At 36.5% G+C, this 20,943-nt stretch overlaps 1 protein-coding gene across 1 annotated transcript in view; it reads left to right on the top strand.

The window, feature by feature from the left end:
- The window catches only part of ADGB (androglobin), a 131,509-nt gene that overhangs the window by 40,213 nt on the left and 70,353 nt on the right, over positions 1 to 20,943 (top strand). Inside the window, 4 exon segments of the mRNA XM_062573053.1 lie at positions 7,150 to 7,244; positions 9,788 to 9,962; positions 10,772 to 10,862; positions 13,933 to 14,071. Of these exon segments, the coding sequence (XP_062429037.1) occupies positions 7,150 to 7,244; positions 9,788 to 9,962; positions 10,772 to 10,862; positions 13,933 to 14,071 (500 nt within the window).

The raw sequence follows: 20,943 nt of genomic DNA on the forward strand, positions 1-20,943 counted from the left end.
AGTGATGAATTTTAGAAATTGTGCTAAATCAGTGAAAGGGCATTAAGAATTATCAAAGAGTGTGGAACCACATGACATTTTGGTCTTTATTCTGCCATATAAAAGAAAGTTTAGTGTTTATCTAAAGATAGTTAATGATATATCAAGAGGTTTTATAGAAAGACAAGTTCAGGTCTGGTGGTCATAGAACTCTTTCATCCTGTATCTGTTCATAAACAGAAGATGAAAAGCAGAAGTTATAAAGACATAAAATATCCATAACCTTTATTAACCTTTGTAAAGCTAGCAAGATGATGTTTTTCTGAATGAAGTTATTTCTGTGTGTCAGTGGGATTAAGAAAGGTGTGATTCAATTTTCCTAAAACTTTTGAACCCTGAGGTATTGCACATGTATATTGAAAAGACTACATTGAAAGGAAGGGGTTCTGTTCAGACATTACCAAAGGGAAAAAAAAAAAAAAAAAAAAAAAAAAAAAAAAAAGAACCAGAAAAGAGTTTTGGAACTAGAGCAGGTTCAAATTCAGACTAGGGAGACTATGATTGCAGAAATTTTCTGACTTGTTCTTGGGACTCTTGTAACAATTACTTTACTTTATGCAACAGAATGCTTTCTTAATGTTAGTGACATGAAAAATATTCATTTCTAGCATCACAAAAGTGCACTATTGCAAGTTTTTACTGTATTTTCACTCAATACTGCTTTAAAGAAATTGTCCTCCTCTTCTTTCTGTAATAAATGTGAATTACTTCTAAAGAGATATTTTACTATTCATGAGAAGTTTATATTTTACTTTTAAAATGGCAAAACCTTTTGTGTTTTTTATTATATCATTTAGTTTCTGTACCTACTTTATGCCATTGGGGTGTGTGTGTGTGTGTGTGTGTGTAAAATCAGTCACACCATTTATAGTTGCCAAATTGGAGTAATTGGAAGGCCAACTGCAACTGTATGCTCAGAATGTATGCCAAAGTCATCCTGGTACATCAGTTGCTTCTAAGTATTTGGAAACTTCACAGAATCACAGACAGGTTGAGGTTGGAAGGGGCCTCTGGAGAACTTCTAGTCCAACCTCCCTGCTCAAGCAGTGTCACCTAGAGCACAATGCCATAACAGTGTGCAGACAGCTTTTGAATATCTCCAGGAAAGGAGACTCCACAACCTCTCTGGCCAACCTGTACCAGGCTCTGTTTACTTCTCAGTAAAGAAGTTTTTCCTCATGTTCAAGCAGAAGTTCCTGAGTTTCAGTTTGTGCCTGTTGCCTCTCATCCTGTTGCTTGGCACCCCTGTGAAGAGTCTAGTCCCATCCTCTTCACACACTCCCTTCCGATATTTAGACACACTGATAAGCTCCCCCCTCAGTCTTCTCTTCTCCAGACTGAACAGTCCCAGTTCTCTCAGCATTTCCTCATAGGAGAGATGGTCTAGGCCCTTCATCATGTTAGAAGCCCTTTGCAAGACTCTCTGCAGTAGCTCCATGTCTCTCATACCTGGGAGCCCAGCACTGGATCCAACACTCCAGCAGTGGCCTCACCTGGGCTGAGTGGAAGGGGAGTCACCTCCCTTGAGCTGCTGTCAATGCTCTTCCTACTGTAACCCAGGATACTATAGGCCTTCCTGGACACAAGGGCACATTGTTGCTTTATAGACTTTCATTTTGTAGGGATTGTAATGTATAAATACAATTCCAAAGAACCAATGCCTGCTATACCTTCTAAGTAAGTCTGAGCTGAGTTGTATCATCCTTGATGCATTACACCTGCTTGTTCCTCTGTTCGTCCTGTTCTGTGGATTCAGCAGAATAACTGGCCCTTCAGCTCATCAGTCAGGGCTCTTCTTGAGTAATTGGCCCTTCAAGCCTGTAGCTTATCATCTGGCCAGGCCCCAAGAAGTTTTTTCAGGCAATTATTACATTCCGACAGGTCCTTATTAGAACGTAATCAGTTATCAGCCTTTTGTTCTGGTAACTGTTTCTCCTTTCGTATCTGGGGAATCCATTCATTCTAATAAAGCATTTTTGTGACAGGGACATATGATGATATATGCCATTTAGGCCCCTTGTTCCTGTAATAAGCCGCTACTCCACCTCCCATTTACTCTTCTAGACTAATTATTTCTCAGTAACTTCTGAGCTGCTGAAAAAAGAACACTATTCTAATGAAGAGAGCATTAATTGTGAGTCTGTGCTTCTACAGACCAGCTGTTTATTTTCGCTTAGTCTCACTGTGCCTTGATGCCACTTTTGTAGTTAGGAATAATAACTTCTGTATCACTTTTCAATGTCATAATAGTGTTTGGAAAATATAATTGTATTAAAAAATTGAAAGACATACGAGTAAAGCTGCAATGTTAACTGTCAGATTCAATTAGATAGGTAATACATACGAAAATATCCATAAGGTCTTTCCATTTTCCTTTTGCTTGTTCAGAAGAGTTTTTATCATAGAATCATAGAATCAGTAAGGTTGGAAGGGACTTCTGGAGATCATCTAGTCCAACCTCCCTGCTCAAGCAGGGTCACCTAGAGCATGTTAGACAGGGTTGCATCCGGGCGGGCCTTGAAGATCTCCAGAGAAGGAGACTCCGCAACCTCTCTGGGCAACCTGTGCCAGTGCTCCGTCACTCTCACAGTGAAGAAATTACCCCTCATGGTCAGGCGGAACTTCCTGTGCCTCAATTTCTGCCCATTGCCTCTTGTCCTGTCACAGGGGGCAATTGAAAAGAGTTTGTCCCCGTCCCCTTGACACCCTCCCTTCAGGTACTTATACACATCGATAAGATCCCCCCCTCAGCCTTCTCTTCCCCAGGCTGAAGAGGCCCAGTTCTTGCAGCCATTCCTCATAGGGCAGATGCTCCAGCCCTCTGATCATCTTTGTAGCCCTGTGATGGACTCTCTCCAGGAGCTCCATGTCTCTCTTGTCCTGGGGAGTCCAGAACTGGACACAGGACTCGAGATGAGGCCTCCCCAGGGCTGAGCAGAGGGGCAGGATCACCTCCCTCGACCGGCTGGCAACACTCTTCCTAATGCACCCCAGGAGACCATTGGCCTTCCTGGCCACAAGGACACATTGCTGGCTCATGGTTAACTTGTCATCCACCAGCACTCCCAGGTCCTTCTCTGCAGAGCTGCTCTCCAGCAGGTCAGCCCCCAGCTTGTACTGGTGCCTAGGGATATTTTTCCCTAGGTGCAGGACCCTGCACTTGCCCTTGTTGAACCTCTGGAGGTTCCTCTCTGCCCAGCTCTCCAGCCTGTCCAGGTCTCTCTGAATGGCAGCACAGCCCTCAGGTGTGTCAGTCGCTCCTCCCAGCTTGGTATCATCAGCAAACTTGCTGAGGAGGCACTCCATCCCCTCATCCAGGTCACTGATGCATTGATGAAGAAGCTGAACAGGATGGGACCCAGCACTGAGCCCTGGGGGATGCCACTAGCCACAGGCCTCCAACTAGACTCCACGCCACTGATGACGACCCTCTGAGCTCTGCCTTTCAGCCAGTTTTCAACCACTTCACTGTCCACTCATCTAACCCACCCTGCCTGAGCTTCTCTAGGAGGATGTTATGGGAGACAGTGTCAAAAGCCTTGCTGAAGTCAAGGTACACAACCTCCACTGCTCTACCCTCATCTACCCAGCCAGTCATGCCATCATAGAAGGCTATCAGGTTGGTTAGGCAGGATTTCCCATTGGTGAATCCATGCTGACTCCTCCTGACCTCTTCTTTTCCTCCATGTGTCTGGAGATGACATCCAGAATGAGCTGTTCCATCACCTTTCCAGGGGTGGAGGTGATGCTGACCAGCCTATAGTTGCCTGGGTCCTCCTTCTTGCCCTTCCTGAAGACTGGAGTGACACTGGCTTTCTTCCAGTCCTTAGGCACCTCTCCAATTCTCCAGGACCTTTCAAAGATGATGGCGAGAGGCCTGGCAACAACGTTTGCCAGCTGCCTCAGTACCTGTGGGTGCATCCCATCTGGGCCTATGGATCTGTGGATATCAAGCCTGCCCAGAAGATCTCTAATCCTATTCCCCTCAACCAAAGGAAAGTCTTCCTTTCTCCAGACCTTCTCCTTATGTCCAGACTCTGTGATTCTTGAGGGCTGCCCTTAGCAGTGAAGACTGAAGCAAAGAAGGCATTCAGTAATTCTGCCTTCTCTGTTTCCCTCGTCACCAGGGCCCCTGCCCCATTCAGTAGCGGGCCCACATTTTCCCTAGTCCTCCTCTTGCTGCTGATGTATTTGAAGAAGCCCTTCCTGTTGTCCTTAGCATCCCTTGCCAGACTCAATTCCAGCTGGGCCTTAGCCTTCCTCGCAGCATCTCTACATACTCTGACTGTATTCCTATAATTCTCCCAAGTAGCCTGTCCCCTCTTCCACATTCTGTGTATTTTCTTCTTCTGTCTGAATTTGGCCAAGAGCTCCTTGTTCACCCATGCAGGTCTCCTGCCCCTTTTGCTGCACTTCTTACTCATAGGAATGCACCTCTCTCAAGCTTAGAGGAAGTGATGTTTGAATACTAGCCATACTTTTATGTACAAGTAGAGACTGGAGTCTAATATTTCGACTTTTTTTTCAAAGGCATATTATCATTCTGCAATATTTATGTAAATCCTGAAAAGCACATAGGTCATTTTTCTGAAGACAAAAAAAAAAAAAAAAAAGAAAAAGAAAAAGAAAAAAAGGTTTTGTTAGCCAAAGCTAATCTGTACCTAACACACCTGAGGAGAAGGATATTAAAGGCCTGCAAGTTTGAGAGTTTGGGAAAGCAGTTATAACTCAAAATCAGCTGTTGTTTGCCAAAAAATATTTAAGAGAAGCCTCACATCATCATGAGAAAATGCTTTGCAAGTCTTCCAAACCTTTTTTTTTTTTTTTAATTAGATCATTAAGATTTATTCAAAACATAACAATTTTCATCCTTGGTCTTTCTTTTTAATTGACTGCCTACAGCTTTACACAGTTTATGTAGTTTACCTAGATCAATTTCACTGGTGCTTTCCTGGTTCTCTGGAGACTGCATTGTTTGTTCAGCTTGTGTAGTATTCACTCAGTCTGCAAATGAATTTGCAGAACAGTAAGCATGAAACTTAGACAGCTACAAAAGTCCAAAAATCTTTAACAATTCATCGCAGAATTCTTAAATCCTCACTGGTTAATGTAAATAATAGGCTTTGCTGAATCTAACTGTTTTGTAGTACCATATGTCATAACATTTCTCACCTATAATACAGTTTTATCAAGGCAATTGGTTTTAACTAGACACTGAGTTCACACTAATCAACAGTGCACTTGTTGATTTGCATACATCCTCCTCAGTTTTGGTGCAGTGAAAAATGATCAAGTAATGTTTTATTTTTAAAAGGCTCTGATGTAACGCACAACATCTTTTTATTATTCTAATAGTATTATTAAAGTGAATATCATGTGCCTGGGAGATTATTTGTATGCTCTGATAATTTCTTCAATGCCCTGCAGACATTTTATTTCACAATGTATCTGGGCTGAGTATGACAGCTTTACATTTCACCTGGTGTTTGATGAAATACTCGTGTTTGAGAAATATTTCTCACATGAGATAAGATGGGTACGGCTTGTGGCATGTACTGTTTTGTAACATGTTGTACATCGTAGCTACTAGTGCTGTATTTGTAGCAGATCAGATGTGTCAGCAGGGGACTGAGATCAAACCTAAATTATATTCTTGCTTTTGAGTAAGTTGAAACCCGTAGTTAACACAAGAGCTGTGGTTAACATGGAAATCACAAGCACAGAGAAAGAGTAATTAAGAATCTACTGGGAAGTAACTCTAACTTACCATCTTCTTGTGTTTGATTAGGAAGTTGAATTTCTGGGAAAATATTTAATATGCAGAGATATTTTACTGCTTTGTGAAAAACATATTGCATACCTTCTAAATAAATGGATTTTTTAAATGTTTGATAAATTGTATTTTCCAGGCACTTTTCCTTTTCCTTTTCCTTTCCTTTTTAAAAATTTTATATGCAAGTAGCATTGTTTTATTCTTTTTCACAAATACAATGCAACTACCTATTCTTAGAGCAAGTTGCAGCTTACTGCTCAGTGAACATAGGAAATAGTAGGAGACAGTGATCCTGCATTTGCGGTGCAGCTGACAGGAACAGCAACAGAACATTCTGATGAAAGACAGGTATCACAACCTATCTTCTGAAATCGTGTTTCACATGCTTTCTCAGATAGCTAAATAAAAATACAGAGAAATAGATACCTTTCTTTTTGAGCTGTTTTTTAGGTCAGACCACAGACTAGTATTTCAAATATGATATTTTTTAGACTTTTAATTTTCCTGAAGGGTGAATGAATTGGCTGTCAGCCAAGAAGCCCTTGACTTCTTTTTTTTCATTCGGGGATTAACAACAGGTAAGTCTTCCACAGATGCAGGTATGAGTGGATTGAATGGTTGCCTAGTGCAACAGATTTCTGTGGGCAGCAAGGTGAACATGGCCGTGCTGCTCAACCTTACCTATGGCAGAGCCTCGGGAAAGCAAGTTTTGCCAAGGGATGTGGGAGAAGAGAAAGGGGGTCACCCCCTCACTCTTTCTGAAACAGCTATCATTATCTCCATTTTTCCATCTCCTTGACAGCACTAAGAGCATCTCCCAGGTTTTCAAGCACTCTTTATCTCAAAGATCTTTGTCTTTACTTTTATTTCCCTGGCAGAAGTGGCCACAGCTCTGGCTTCTGATCCTTTTGTTAGCAAAATCCCATTTTGCTTTTGCTGCTGAGAAGCCTTTAGCTAGTACTGGCCCATCAGTGTGTTTTCAGTTCATCTGTCTTGATAATGTGTACTCTGTTATTTACTCTAGTATCTAGTATTTTTAATATATGAGAAAAATAAAGCAACAATGCCCAAAGCTACCTCTGACCTGTTCTATTTCTAAGCTGTAGCTTCTGGTGTTTGTTTGTGTTAGAGAAGTAAAATATGTAAAAGTTTCTGATGCTCTGAATAGACAAGGACTAAATGATGTTTTTTCCAGCCATGACTTCTCTTCTGTGTTCTTTACAATAAGCTCCTGTTTTGAATAAAATCAGCTAATCAGAGAATAAATTAAGGTAAAGTATGACAATATTTATTTAATGTTTGTTTTGTTTTAAGAAATATTAATGTTTTCTCTCTAGATTCCTTAGTGTCAGCCCAGCCACAAATGATAGTGTATGCTAGCTGTATACCACTACATTTGTTTGAAGAGAAGATTTTTTCATTAAGCCAGATGGTAAGATACTGTACTCTCCAGAAAAGAAAGTATTCTATATTATATTATTAAGATGTTTATTTTTGTAACAACTGCATTGTAAAAAATATAGCACGGTAAAACAGTTCCCACATAAAGACTGTCAGTGAAATTTTCTATTTTAGTTCTTCCAAAACTGATCATACATTTTCCTACCATAACAGTGGTCATTCTTCGGTATTACTTACATATCCTCTGGAATCCAAGAGTTAAAGTCTCTGATTAAGGAGATGTGGATAGAAAATGTATTTTCATGAGGTATTTATGAATGAAAAAGCAAAACTAGTTATTGTAAGAGCTACTTGAAAAACATGAATTAGGAGGGTTTTTTCCAGACTACAGTTCAGGGCTTCTCTGGTATATACTTTCGGATTCATTCTTCTATAAGAAATAGCATGTTTTTGTACATTTATATCATAGTTATATATATAATCATACAATAGCATTGTAACTAATGAAAGCAGCTGGAGAATAGTGTACATGCATCGCTGATAAAAAACAACACTTAAATTTCCACTTAGCCACTCACCCTCCACAGAAAAATATTTATAATATTGGAGCAGGCTTCTTGATTAGATTCTTAATTAGATTTGATTTCTTTACATTTTTTATCAATTTTCACATAATTAAGACATTAAAATTTAAGTTACCTTCTGAGAAAACTTATAGGCTTAATTAGAATAAAGAAAGGACATTTTGAAAAATGGTTTGCAGGTCTTACTTAACTGCAATTAATTCTTGTACTGTTTTCTTCCTTAAAATTGCACTGTGTACTTTATGTTATTTTAAAAACTAGCTTGATCTCTGTGATTTTATCCTCTGTAATTAAAGATCTTGGACAATATTGTCTCTTTGCTATTAATGTAGTAATAGTCATCAAGAAGCAATCTGGAAGCAGTAGCATAAGGCTTACATCTTTCCTGCCACATAACGCCTGGAGTCTGAATCTCAGACTTGGCCTCAGTCTATTAGAGTACAGAGGTTATTGGAAAAGAAGTATGACAGACTAGATAGGATGAGGCAGATGAATCTATATGTCTAAAACAGTATTTTAGTAAAGACTGATAGAAGAATGGAAGCTGACAGAAAGTTAACACAAATGTGTAGTGTATTTCTTTTAGTACAGTGTATTTCTTTGGGGCCTCAGTTAAGAAAGCCTTTTTTCAAGCTTTTTGGGGGGCTGAGAATCACTACACTGATTAGTGTAGTACTTAATTATGGAAATAACTAAAGTTTGGAGGAGTAGATTAATTGTTTAGGATAAGAATGGCTCCCTAGACTCAGTAGAAATTTTGTCATGGACTGCAACCGTGTCAGAATTTCCCTCCAGGATTTTTGCAGTTTCCATTGTAACTGTGCTTCCTAAGGCATATATTCTTGTATATATGTAGCTAGAATTTAATTATCTTAAGCTTACTCAAATAAGATGAAAAAAAATCAGCTGAGTTTCCTCAAATGTGTCTCCTGTTCAGCAACTACCTGACAGTATCTCCATTATGGCAGCTAGCCTGGTCCTCTTCAGAATTCCTTCCAGTCTCAGATGTTTGAATGTGTGTGCAACTAGTCACTACTCCTATGACCTATCCATATAAATTCTGAGATCAAATGAACTTTATAAAGCAGTTTTGGTTCTAAACATGTTTAATTTGATCCTCTCTGTTTAAATCACTCCAATAATCACAACTACAATCTGCAGAATTTGTAACTATAGTCTCAGGAACATTTTGCAGTGAGCAGGAACAATCAGTGACTTGTTGATAAACATGTTAAAGAAATAAGTAAAGGATGATTTATTTAGCAAGCAACAGAAGGTGTATTTTTAAAATAAAAAGTAAGAATACACAAATATTGAAAAAGAACATTCAATAGTGAAGAAATAACATGCCTAAGTACAGGACCATAATTATTTTAATGGGAAGAGCACCACTCAATGTCCACACTTGTAACTGCTCTTAAGCCCACTGCTAAGGGCTCTGTTATATGGGTCTGTAATGTGTTTTGGAAATTAGCCATTAGATAAAAGACTTAGTTTTAATGACACATTGTTTCAATCTGACACTACATTATGAAGATTTCACAAGCTATCAAAAAGACCAGTTGTTTTGAGAATTCTGCCACTTTATAAGGACAGCATACTGTAAGGACTATTCTTCAGAAAAATTATTTAAAAACATCTGTATTTAAAAAAATTGGTGTCACTCTTCTCTTTATTTGTTCACTCTGCTTCCCTTGTATGTCTGTAAGACCTAAAAGCATATGATTGTATAAATAAGTTGAAAGAAGTGATAAATCTGTTACAAAAAAAATAACATTTATACATTTCTAAGTATTCCATTATACATTTTCTGCTGAATATCAATCTTTTTTTAGAATGTTTTTGGATAGTATTGTCAGGTGAACTGTTCCTGTTTCATTAATTATCCTAAACCATTAGCTGCTTCTGCGTGCATGTTGTTGGTTTTTGAGAAATGATTGATAAGAAAGGAGAACTGTCCTTGGTCAGATTATCTTTCTGTGTTTCGTAGGCTGATTCTTCAGAGAAGTTGAGACAATACGGACTTTCCCACCTATATAGCCATCCTGTCCTGATTACTAGGACTAGGTCCTGCCCTCTGGTAGCACCACCAGAACCACCGTTGGTTCCTCGCTGGAAGCTTTTCCGTCAGAAAAAAGAAACTATTGTGACATCTGAACCTCAAGGTTTGTCTACTCAAACCTCCAGAATAAATTTCGTAATTACACCTGAATCATTATAAACATTCCAGGATCATATTTACTGTCATCTTCTTTTAGTTTCTTTTTCTTTTTTCTTTCTTTTTTTTTTGGGGGGGGGGCTATTTTTGTGTGTGTTTCTTCCCCTCAGCTCTATTATTTCTTAGATACTTTGGGAAATACCTCACTGAGTCCCTAAAAAAGCTCTCTACTCTATTAGATCAAATTAGGACGGGGTATGATGAGAGCACTGCAGGAGCTCTCCGATGCAGAGCCATGAAAGCTTCTAAACACCTTTTAAATTTTCAAAATAGTGACTAGTCCTGCTGTAAAAGTTCACAATTTTAGGAGTAAACACTTGTTTTAGACTTGTCTACATTGTATAATATTGTTTTATGAGTAGCATGAGGTAGCATGGATATGAAAGCTTTACATACATGCCAGTAAAATATACTGGAATAAGAAACAGATGAAATTAGAAAAGGCAGAATGTGCTACTATAGTTCTGAGATAGCTTGGATATCTTTACATATAGGTTAAGCCCACTTTTAATACTTTGCAGGCTAAGGATCAGAGTGTTCAGCACTTGTTTTTTCATGATACTTCATCTAAAGCCACTCAGATTTTCTTTTCCATTCAAATGTGTGAGATGATACTTAGAGATTCTTTCCTGAAGTCTTTTTAGGATTGTTTAGAGTGACTATGCCCAATGGAAATTATCTGTCGGGGAAAACTATAGTGTTAAATAGTAGTAAATATTTCATATGAATATGTCTTTAATAAACCTTTTTTTCCAGAGCCTGTAATAAAGAAATCTGAAGAATATGTTGAGATTGCTAGCCTGTTTTTGAATTATAAAATCAACATTCTCACATTACCAACAGATATGTAAGTATCCAATGTAGTTTCAGCATTCACATCATACTGTCAGTCAGTTACCCTGTAAAAATACAGTGGCTTATTTTTATCATTGTCACTGGGAAAAACTGCTTGGTTGATGTATTTTAAAGCACGTCAAGATCAAAGCAATCTATTGATTTATTGGTGACACATAATTAACTCAGGTGAACTGAGCATACCTGAGAAGTGGATCCCTTCTTGTTGCACCCTGCACTGACAGTCCTCTGGCTAGATGCACGCTCCGTGGGGTATCCAACAGCCAACAGCTCTGTCAGGCCTAGGCAGAGGTTGTCATGCTGGCAGGGCGACCTCCAGCAGCATCAGAGCAGGTTTTGACTATTGCTCGTTCTGCTCTGAGGTCTCTCCCTGCTGTTGTATGTTTTTATTATTCTTTTATACCTCTTTTGCAGCTGAATCCTTTTGTTTCAATAGCTTCTATGTAATTCCCTGGTTCTGTTTAATCTGTCTGATTCTGATCTTTAACACCAACAGTTTGGTGCAAATGCCCTCACAGACCGTTTTGTGTATTTCGATCACAGACACTGTGTACACTCACTTTCCTGTCTTAACAGCTGCTATTATCTAGGCCGTTTTGCTCGGGATGGCCATGCAAGCACCACTGTATACCTATACTACCTAAATTTATTTGCTGATGTTGCTCAATGAACTGTGAACATTTCACTTTGTTGGTAGTCACAGAAAAACCTCTCAGCATTTATTTAGTTTTTCTACATTGTCTTGAATGCATGAAAATTTTGTACCTCTGAATCCTTATTCCTCATGAAGTAGAGTAGAATAATAGAATTCAGCATAAAATTGTTTGAAATTATTCATGGAGCAAAAAACATTGTAATCCCAATTTAATTTTGCTTTCTATTACTAGTTATTGGTCGTTCTCAATTCTTGCAAATAGCACAGTTAACTGCAGTCATTTAACTAGACTGAAGAGAAAATCATTAAATGGCTAGTTAGTACTTATATTGATTTCAGATTGATTGCATGGAACAATACACCATTAATACTATCGATAGTTGAATTTTTGTGGATATATAAGTAAAATTTTGTCTACTGATACTTCATTATGGTTGTTACAAGCAGCCTGAAACAGTTTAGCTGAGCTCATGCTCAAAACACAGCTTTGCATAAATGCCCTATATTAAAGACCATTTGGCAGTCTTAGAAACCATTGAAAAACAGGGTCTTCTAAGAGCGAGTCTCAGGCAAGCAGTTTCAGAAATTGGTATATACATCACTTCTGGTCAGTGTTCAATATTCAGCATAATCCATTGCTCACAGACAAGAGAGGAAGGATTACCATGGAGTATATCAGGTCCCTGGTTCTTTTTCCTGAGCCTCATTGCATAAGTCAGTTTATTGTCAAGCTTCCACCAATAATACGAACATTCAGTAGAAGCCACTAGAATTACTTATCATCTCCTCTCTTTCATTTTGATTGAGCTGCTAGCAGACGAAACAAGGAAGTACCATGTACTGAAAGAGCATTAAAATACCATTAACATGAATGAGCATTCATGTTATTTTGGAGGATATTTCTTTTGTCGAACCAGAGTCTGGTGTGTGCATTGCTGGGGGTATGTCTGGGTGTGTTTTCACCATGTATATGTCTTTTTGATAAGTACCTCTCTAAGTAATCTAAATAAATTATGTACCTGACAGGCTCTCCATTTCGGTCATAGTAACTGGAAGGATGTATAATAAGCCAGTTAGATTTTTCTGAGCAGCAGCATTTGTCCATGGAAAAAATAAGCTCAGAATATTATGGAATAATCTGGGAATATCATAGCTTTGCTGATACAGTTGCATTTTACTGGTTAAAAATACATTATGTATTACTTACTTTTTTGTTTTCAAATCATAGGATTACATAAGAACACATAAAAATGCTTTAAGCAATACCCATAAGTTTATTAAAATAATAAGTGAATAATAATTAAAATGCAGTATTTGTATATTAACATAACTATGTTTTCATATTTAATACATTCATGGTCCACTTATCCCATTTTGTCAAGGACCGTTTACTTAATGTGCAAGTTTCCATGACAATCAGCTAATTTAGTCTTGTGATTTAATTAATAGGTAGTAAAAAAAAATATAGTGAGAATTAGCATTTTATTAAAGTAATATAGCTGCCTAAATAACATACGGTACTTAGACTCACAATTGGGACTGAAATGGTTTTTAAGCTCTTGCTTTTATTCTAATCAAATATTTTGAAACACTTGAAAGGAAGATAATTGTGATAGCATTACTGCTGAAGATCTTGATCTTTCATTATATCAGCCTTTAAGAAAGCAGTAGATAAAACATGCTTACATTTTTCTCTGATCTTTATTGCTATAACAAAACAATTACACATTTACATCTAACTGAAATGTGTGCAACATTGTTTTGATCTATTTCTTCGGATTTGTTTAACAAGCAAACGGTACTTCATATTTCTGTCGGTTATTTTTACTTCTGCCTCCACTGAAGTCGGAGACAAAGCTTCCATTTCTGCTGCAGAAGTAGGCTTTACATAGGTTTCCTTGGTTTTTGTGTGTTTTAGCTGTCTGGTCGCCATGGAGATCAATTTTGACAGAAAAGACAAAACTATTCCACTGACAGAACCCATTTTTTTGCCTTGCCTCCATTTGGGTGGTATACTTCTTTAGTTTTTTTTTTTTTTTTTTTTTTTTGGCCTAGGAGCCATAGAAATTTACTGTCTTCTGACTGTGTCATCTAGCTTTGCTCAGCACACTTGGGGCCTGTTTTTTTGAGGTTTAGTTAAGAGGGCAACAGTTCAGGTTTTTTAAGCATAGATATGTGTGTAGGGGTAAGCCAGGAACAATAAGGAACATATTGTCAGTATGTCAACTATATTGCCAGTAATGTTAAGGAATATAAGGTTTTATGCTGCCCTATAAAGCTGTCAAAATAAAGGAGGCCCAGATAATTTTTGACAAAATATTCTTTGAAATAGTGGTTATGAAACCTGTGGTTTGAAAGGGAATATATGGATTAATGCATTTGAACTTTCTTTTATTTTATTATTTAGTCACTTCTCAAAGGCTACCGTCAAAAAGGGATTTCAGTCCATGTGCTTTCTCCCTTCTGTTACTGAAAATGATGAAAATGAAAATGACATTAATGTGGATATGAATCAAAGACGCTTAAAAGCAGAAGATAATTCTCAGGTAATAATTTTCCTATTTTTTTAGTGTGACCTAGTTTTATGTTGCAAAGGATAGTGAAAGACAAAATAGAAAATATTAAGTGCTCAAATATGTACTTTTAAAACTCTTTTTAGTAAACTTTTTCTTTCTCTTTTTTTATGCCTATCCTTTTCATTTTATAGTTATATTGAGGCCTGCTGAGTGGAGAATGTTTACTGGCATTTTTCATTTTAACATTTTTTCATCATTTATTCCTCAGATACTTACAACGCTATTACTAACGCTATAAAATATTTTGAATTTACTCTTTAAAATCAATTTGACGTGGAAAACCTTAATAAGATAGTCACGTGCCTTTATAAATAAATGTGTATTTCGTGAATTAATTAACTGTATTTCAGCTACAATGAAGAAGTATCTAGGCACATGGCTACTGGAAAAATGTAAACGTCTTTGTAAATACACACCTTAAAATTTCATCCGTATTTCGTTTTTAGTTGAAAGACTTCAGGCTAGATGTGAAAAAGGAATTAAGGCCTCAGTGCTGAGTTTGCCTACTCTTAAATTTTATAATCCTTGGCTTCTAATAAAATCCTCAATCATTACTCCCTGAGCAATGCAGTGGGAGAATGAAGTTCCTCAAAACAGAGTCACTAAAGCCAGCACACTCATCAGAGATTGCCCACACAAGCCACGGAGATGCCCCAACAAAAGGGAGGTGGCATCCCTAGCACTTAACAGCTCACAGTAGATGTCTCCACTGTAGCTTACTGAGACAGGTAAAATGAATCTCACCCCAAATTTGTATAATATTAGTTGGATGACTTTTGGCAGATCTGTCTAACTACTGATACTTGTTTTTAAAGTGGAAGGTACTTCATTATTTAGATGTGCTACCAAAGTCTGCTTTTAGATAAACCTTTAGCAACATGTTCAATATGGGATTTAAATCTTAGATAACAAACAAAGAAGGAAACTTTTAAATTGATAGTTTCTGAACACTAACCCAGAGGATGCAAGATATTGTGCAGTGTGAAATCATTCACAACTTAGAGAATTAAACTGAAATATTCAATAGCTGCAGAGAAACAGAGCTCCGCTGATGTTATTGTATTTGCACAACTACAGAAGAATCCACCATATCAGCAACCGTATCTCTTGAATTTCATAGCTATTGCAGCAAATATTGCTCATCTCTTTTATTTGCAGAAAAAAAGAGATCTAGCATATATAGAAATGCCTTTCAGTGGTACTGTACTCAATATCTGGATCTGACTCAATAAGCCAATAAACAGATATTGGGGAAGACTTACTCTCAACTTGTAAATGTTCACTGCAATTCTCCCCATTACATTTGTTTTCTATCCCAAGTAAAAAGTGAATACTTCTTCTATATCTTTTATGTTCAATGTGATAGCAATATAGAAAGCAACTTAAAAGAATCTATAGAATTTGTTCTTCCATAGTGCTGTACTCAGAAGGAAAATGAGCAACAAAGTCTCGAGCTCAGTCACAATGCTGCAACAATGATGACCCAATTATTTTAAAAATTCTGCTGTCCCTTTCTAGGATGGGGATAAATGGAATAAATGAGATAATATTTGCAATATTTGATTGATGTATAGTGACTGCCTGTAGGGTTGTAAAAAATATTTGAAAACCACAGACATACAGTTGAGGATAGTATTAGGTATGTTTATGAACAAAGAAAAGATAATAAGCTTTTTATGAATTTTGAAATGAAAAGAAAATCATTTTGTACATAACACTAAGATTCCTTTTTATGTATTTCCTCTTCAGAGCATATTACAATGCCATATGAATTTTCTAGATCTGAATTTCAATTGTTTTAAACTCTTTTATATCTACTGTGTATACAGCAAGTATACAGTTGGGGGGTATATTATTGGGTATTCATGAATTAAAAATAAGACAATTATGCAGTGAAGGAGAATTCTTTGCAACAGAATACATTGTTAACTATTCTGTATTTTGTGTACACTCTATCCACAAGTAATAGTTTAATTAGTATTTCATGACTTTTTAAAGTCTTTTTAATAATTGCAAGTCATGAAAGTCATTACAAAAGCAGCAGGCTAAAAAGCTGTAAGTAGCTTCTTACACTATATGATAATTGTTAGTTGTGTGACTTCAGTCTCTCTAGCTGTACAAATATAGATATAATTAATTACAAAGTGATAGACATCGATGTGCTAAAAACGTAACAGTAGTTTGGAACATCACTTTGATTTTCTCCTCTAGTCCATGGGTGTAAGAACCATTCTGATTGTAGAATACTGATCTGCCACAGTAGTGCAGGGCAAGTATGGAAACGCATGAGACACAGAAATTGATAAAAATTGAAAGGTAGGAAGAAGACATGAGTGTGAGTCAGACTGAGTGTAATCTGATTCAAACATGAAATGTAAGAAGTTGTGAGCAGCTAACTGACTTACACTTGGATACTTCCTCTTGCTTCAGTTTTAAATCTCAGCTGAAAAATGTTATGCCTTTTAATAGCTGAAATAAGTAAATAGAACTGCATTCATACTGATTGCAGAAGTAAATTACATTTTTAACTTGCTGAATAATTTTATTTATTCTAAATATCAAAATCTTAATCAACGGAAGAAAATCTCAAAGTTATAGGGATAGTACTGTGATGTTCCTTGTGGGAGAGCTTTCTTCTCCTAACTTTAATATTTGAAATAACTGTAAATATCTACACCATCATTTCTTTATTTTAAAGCAACTAGTGGTTACAAAACAAAACACTGAAAGAGAAACTTTGAGATCTCCAGTTTACTATGTTATTGCTGATCTGTCGGCTTTCATATTGTAGTGTACGGAATATGAATAACTACCTCCATTTTAAGTGTGATTACTATTTGGGACAAGTCTGTGCTTAAAACCTTTGAGATAGATTTGGTAGATCTTTGGAATGTAGCACTTTTATTGTGTCAGATCCTCATAAAGTTTAAGTTGGTATATCTCAGTTCACTTCACTGGATCTGAAGTTACAACCACTGAATATCAATCGGTTCATGGTTTCTAATGTCCGTGGTCACAGAAACAGAGGGTAGTGATATCTGAAAAATAAAATTTAAGGAATATGCCTTCATTGAAGAATATCAAATTGAAAGATACAGCATTATCCCTCCTGTCCCTGAAATATTTATGCCAAGGAATAGACATTTCTTCATTATTGATTTTTTCATTATTTTCTCTTTGAATTTCCTATTCCCTCTGATTTTGCAGTTCTGAAAATTTTGTGGATTTATAATTAGAAGAAATCTCTTTTTATCTCTGTTTTTGTAGATAAAATGATCTTGAATCACCCTGTTAATAAAAACATATATTTTGAGAAAGAGTGTTTTTAAAAAACTCCATGACTCCCAGTTATTTAATGAAGAGGCTCCCTTTTTATTCTTCTTTAAGAAAGGAAGTGATTTTATTTATGCAAGATGCATTCTGCCACGAGGAAGTAGATTCCTGGCTTATTCTCTTTAGTTGCAAAAGTTTCTTCACAGAATAAAGAGCTTCCTGATCCAGAAGGATTTCAGAAATTTATTTTTTCTTTCATTTTTATTCCTTATTCACTTTCAGGATCAAAAAAAGAAAAAAAAAAAAAACTCAGGCTCATCAAAAAAAGGCTCATCAGGTATAAATTTCACAGTATGTATTGTAGTTGTCTAGAGTAGTAATTTCAGTAAACTCTTAATAGAGAAAGATGATCCTGAGATAATATTTCCTTGTAGATCTGCCATTCAAAAGCCTGCTCTAATATTCTTCATCATAATGAGTTCTTTAATACAAGATAACTCCAAATATATTGAGAAGAGGAAAGGTTTTTACCTTCCGGTTTGAGAAAATATTGAACAGCAACAAGGCAAGGAAAAGTTAGTTCAAATATGTTTCTTGTCAGAATTTGCCAATGGCTATTAAATATTTTAATAGACTTACCTGATTACCATCTCCAGAAGTCCTAAGCAGGATACTCCCCCTTGATTTCTCTTTGTAGCTTCTTCAAACTCATACTCTCTGGCATTGCCCCTTTCTAGAGCAGAAGTATTAAAATCACCACTCTTTCCTCTTTATCTAAACACAATACATATGTTCTTAAATATTCATGTTTACCTCTTCTTTTCCTTACTTTTAGTGCCATTCTTATATATGGAAGCTCAGTCTTAACCTTCTTCTGCTTTACTGTTCATGTCAGTCTCAGTGTTCTCTTTAGTTTGCCAGCTGTGGGTGTGCTTTTTCCATGCTCTCCGTATATATTCCAGCACTGTTGTGTCGTAACAGTCTTTCTCTTGTCCTCATGACTTGTTTCATTAATCTAGTGATTTAGTATTGAGTTAACAAGATGTCTAGATAGACAATAAAAAAATCTATTTTCTTGAATAATGACATATTTTAGAAATGATTTTGATCTGCATATGATGAAGATTCCCCACTTACTTTTTCAGGAAAAAGAAGTGCACAAGAGATGTGAGAAACTTGATTGAGAAGAGGGACTTGGACCCTCATTTAGACGTTTGTGGTATAGAGAGAATCTTTCTGAGTGGGCCCATGAATATCCACTGATACAGATTTTGACAGTCCCAAAGCAGAGACTGCATAAAAGAGAAGATGAGTTGATAATCCAGTATTTTTAAGCCATTCCTACACCTCAGCCTGTGCACATCTTTCAGGTCTTTAGCTATTCTTACTGTTGAACCACTGCCTTATCTCAAAAGCCATTTTCATTACCCTGTATCACATCTTAACTAAAATGCATTCGGTGAAAGCAGTAAACTCATGAGTAAAAGAATGTGTCCAAATGACTGTAAATTTGAAGCCCTTTGGTAATCTACTTCTCAGGCCAACATCAAGCCCAAAAATTTAATATAGAGTTGGATCTTAAGAGACATTTTAGTCTTCCATTTTGGAGGTAGTTTTAAAATACACTTTTAATCATAAAAATAAAGTATTTGAGGCTTTATTATTTCACTTGAAATTAATTATAGCTGAAGAGCTTATTTCTGGAGAAAGAGAGTTTCCAGAAAAAATGATGTGAAAGGCTTGCCATGCATCATTTCTGCAACATAAAAGGATACTAGTTTTACAAAAATAGCCTGTTATTTGGTGAATTTGAACAACATAAATACATAACTAATGTTAAGAGGTTGAACAATACAAATTAATTGGTGAAATTAACAAGATAGCTATAAATAAATATTTTATAGTAATATAAAATACAATTGTAAAACATAAAAGATGATAAATCAAAATTTTAGGTTGATCAATGTATTTTCGTCCAACTTTGCATTCTCATAGTGAATTTCTCTTCATCAAGTTGATTGACATGCAGAAGGAACAATATATAACTAAATTCTCCCTGAGTCTAAATGTGTGCATCCTTTCATGTTTCACAGTTGGATCCCAGTCTTCTTTGATCTTATTCTTTATCAGATACTGTGGCAGCAGATTTGACCTTTTCAGACAATACATGCTCATTAAAGAGGAAAAATGCCTCTAGTTTCTCTTCCTATGCCAATGTCTTAGTCAGTGTAACTGGGGCAATAGCATAATAGAACGAGAGCTTTAAATCAGTGAGTTTTAGGTAGACAGACACATCCCATACCATTACAGAAGAGGAAACCTTTTGATTTTGTTGTATCTGCACTGCAGAAACAGAGTAACTGAGCCTACAGGAGACTTTGTGCATCTGTGGATTGATTACTGAAACTGGCTTGAGTAACAGTACTGAGTATCCAGATTTTGCATGGTATATTCCTCTTCAGTGGAAATTCTATCAAAGCAGCTTTTGAGGACTTTCTATATTCCTCTAGGCCTTCCAGCAGCCAGGTGTTAATAGTAACAAAGTAAGCTACCACATGTCCATACATATGGATCATGTGTACTTTCCAAGAGCAGTGATTCTGCGAGGAACTGTTAGACTCATAGTGCAAACGTGACAGTCTCTAAGACTTGTACAGTAAATCTAGTGTGGAGCACATATACTTTGGACATGCCCAGGATTTCTGAGAAACTTGAGAAATTGTACAATTGGTGTGTCCTGTCTGGTAAATCCTGTGAATCCCAGAAGTAATCTGTCTATACTGGAATCTTGCAAACTGTAGACTGCCATGCAGAAGTACAGCAGCTGTACGTGTGAGTTCTTCGAAGGTTTGAAGAGGAGATATAATCTAGGTATTACTAGAGATTTTTCAGTCCCAAATGCTGAGTTGTGAGTGCCACATTAGAAAGGATCTCAGCTTGTCTTTTGTTTTGCAAAGTTGTATGTACAGAAGCTTGGAAATAGGAACTGAAGTACATTGGCCCTTAATTGCAAAATCCTCTTATGTCTTCAGTGCATTTGCTCTAAAAAAGCTAGAAATATATCTAAAAAGGGACATGCAAGAATTTAACATGTTTCAGTTACTCAATTGTTCAACGAACTGTTAGCTCTTTAAAAAATGTGTATTTTTCTCTTAATTGCTGGTTATATTAGGTTTATCTGCAGTTTTGATTCATACACCTTCTTTAAAAATATATTTGAAATAGAATTTAGGATCTTTTCTGTGCAAAAATGATCCTTTCAAGTTCTCTTAATTAAATGTAGTAGTAATGCAGTTAAATTATTAGTGTTATATTATTTGGTAAAAGCTCTTCCTGGTTTGGGACAGAGACTCCTAAATCTGTAGTTTATTTTCTCAGCTCTTTAATTAGTTCAGAGAAGATCAAATACCTAAATTTTTGACAAGCTGTCAAGATTCCTGAGCTTATTCTGGGCCTTTTATGCCATGGAAAAGCTGTAAAATGGTGCAGAAAGAATTTTATTGCAGCAAGGAATTAAAGTTGAAAGCCATAAGACTTTCCTTTAAGAAAATACTCACAAGTTCCAGCAT

Source organism: Rhea pennata, chromosome 3 (genome assembly GCF_028389875.1).
Source record: "Rhea pennata isolate bPtePen1 chromosome 3, bPtePen1.pri, whole genome shotgun sequence".
Taxonomy (NCBI): domain Eukaryota; kingdom Metazoa; phylum Chordata; class Aves; order Rheiformes; family Rheidae; genus Rhea; species Rhea pennata.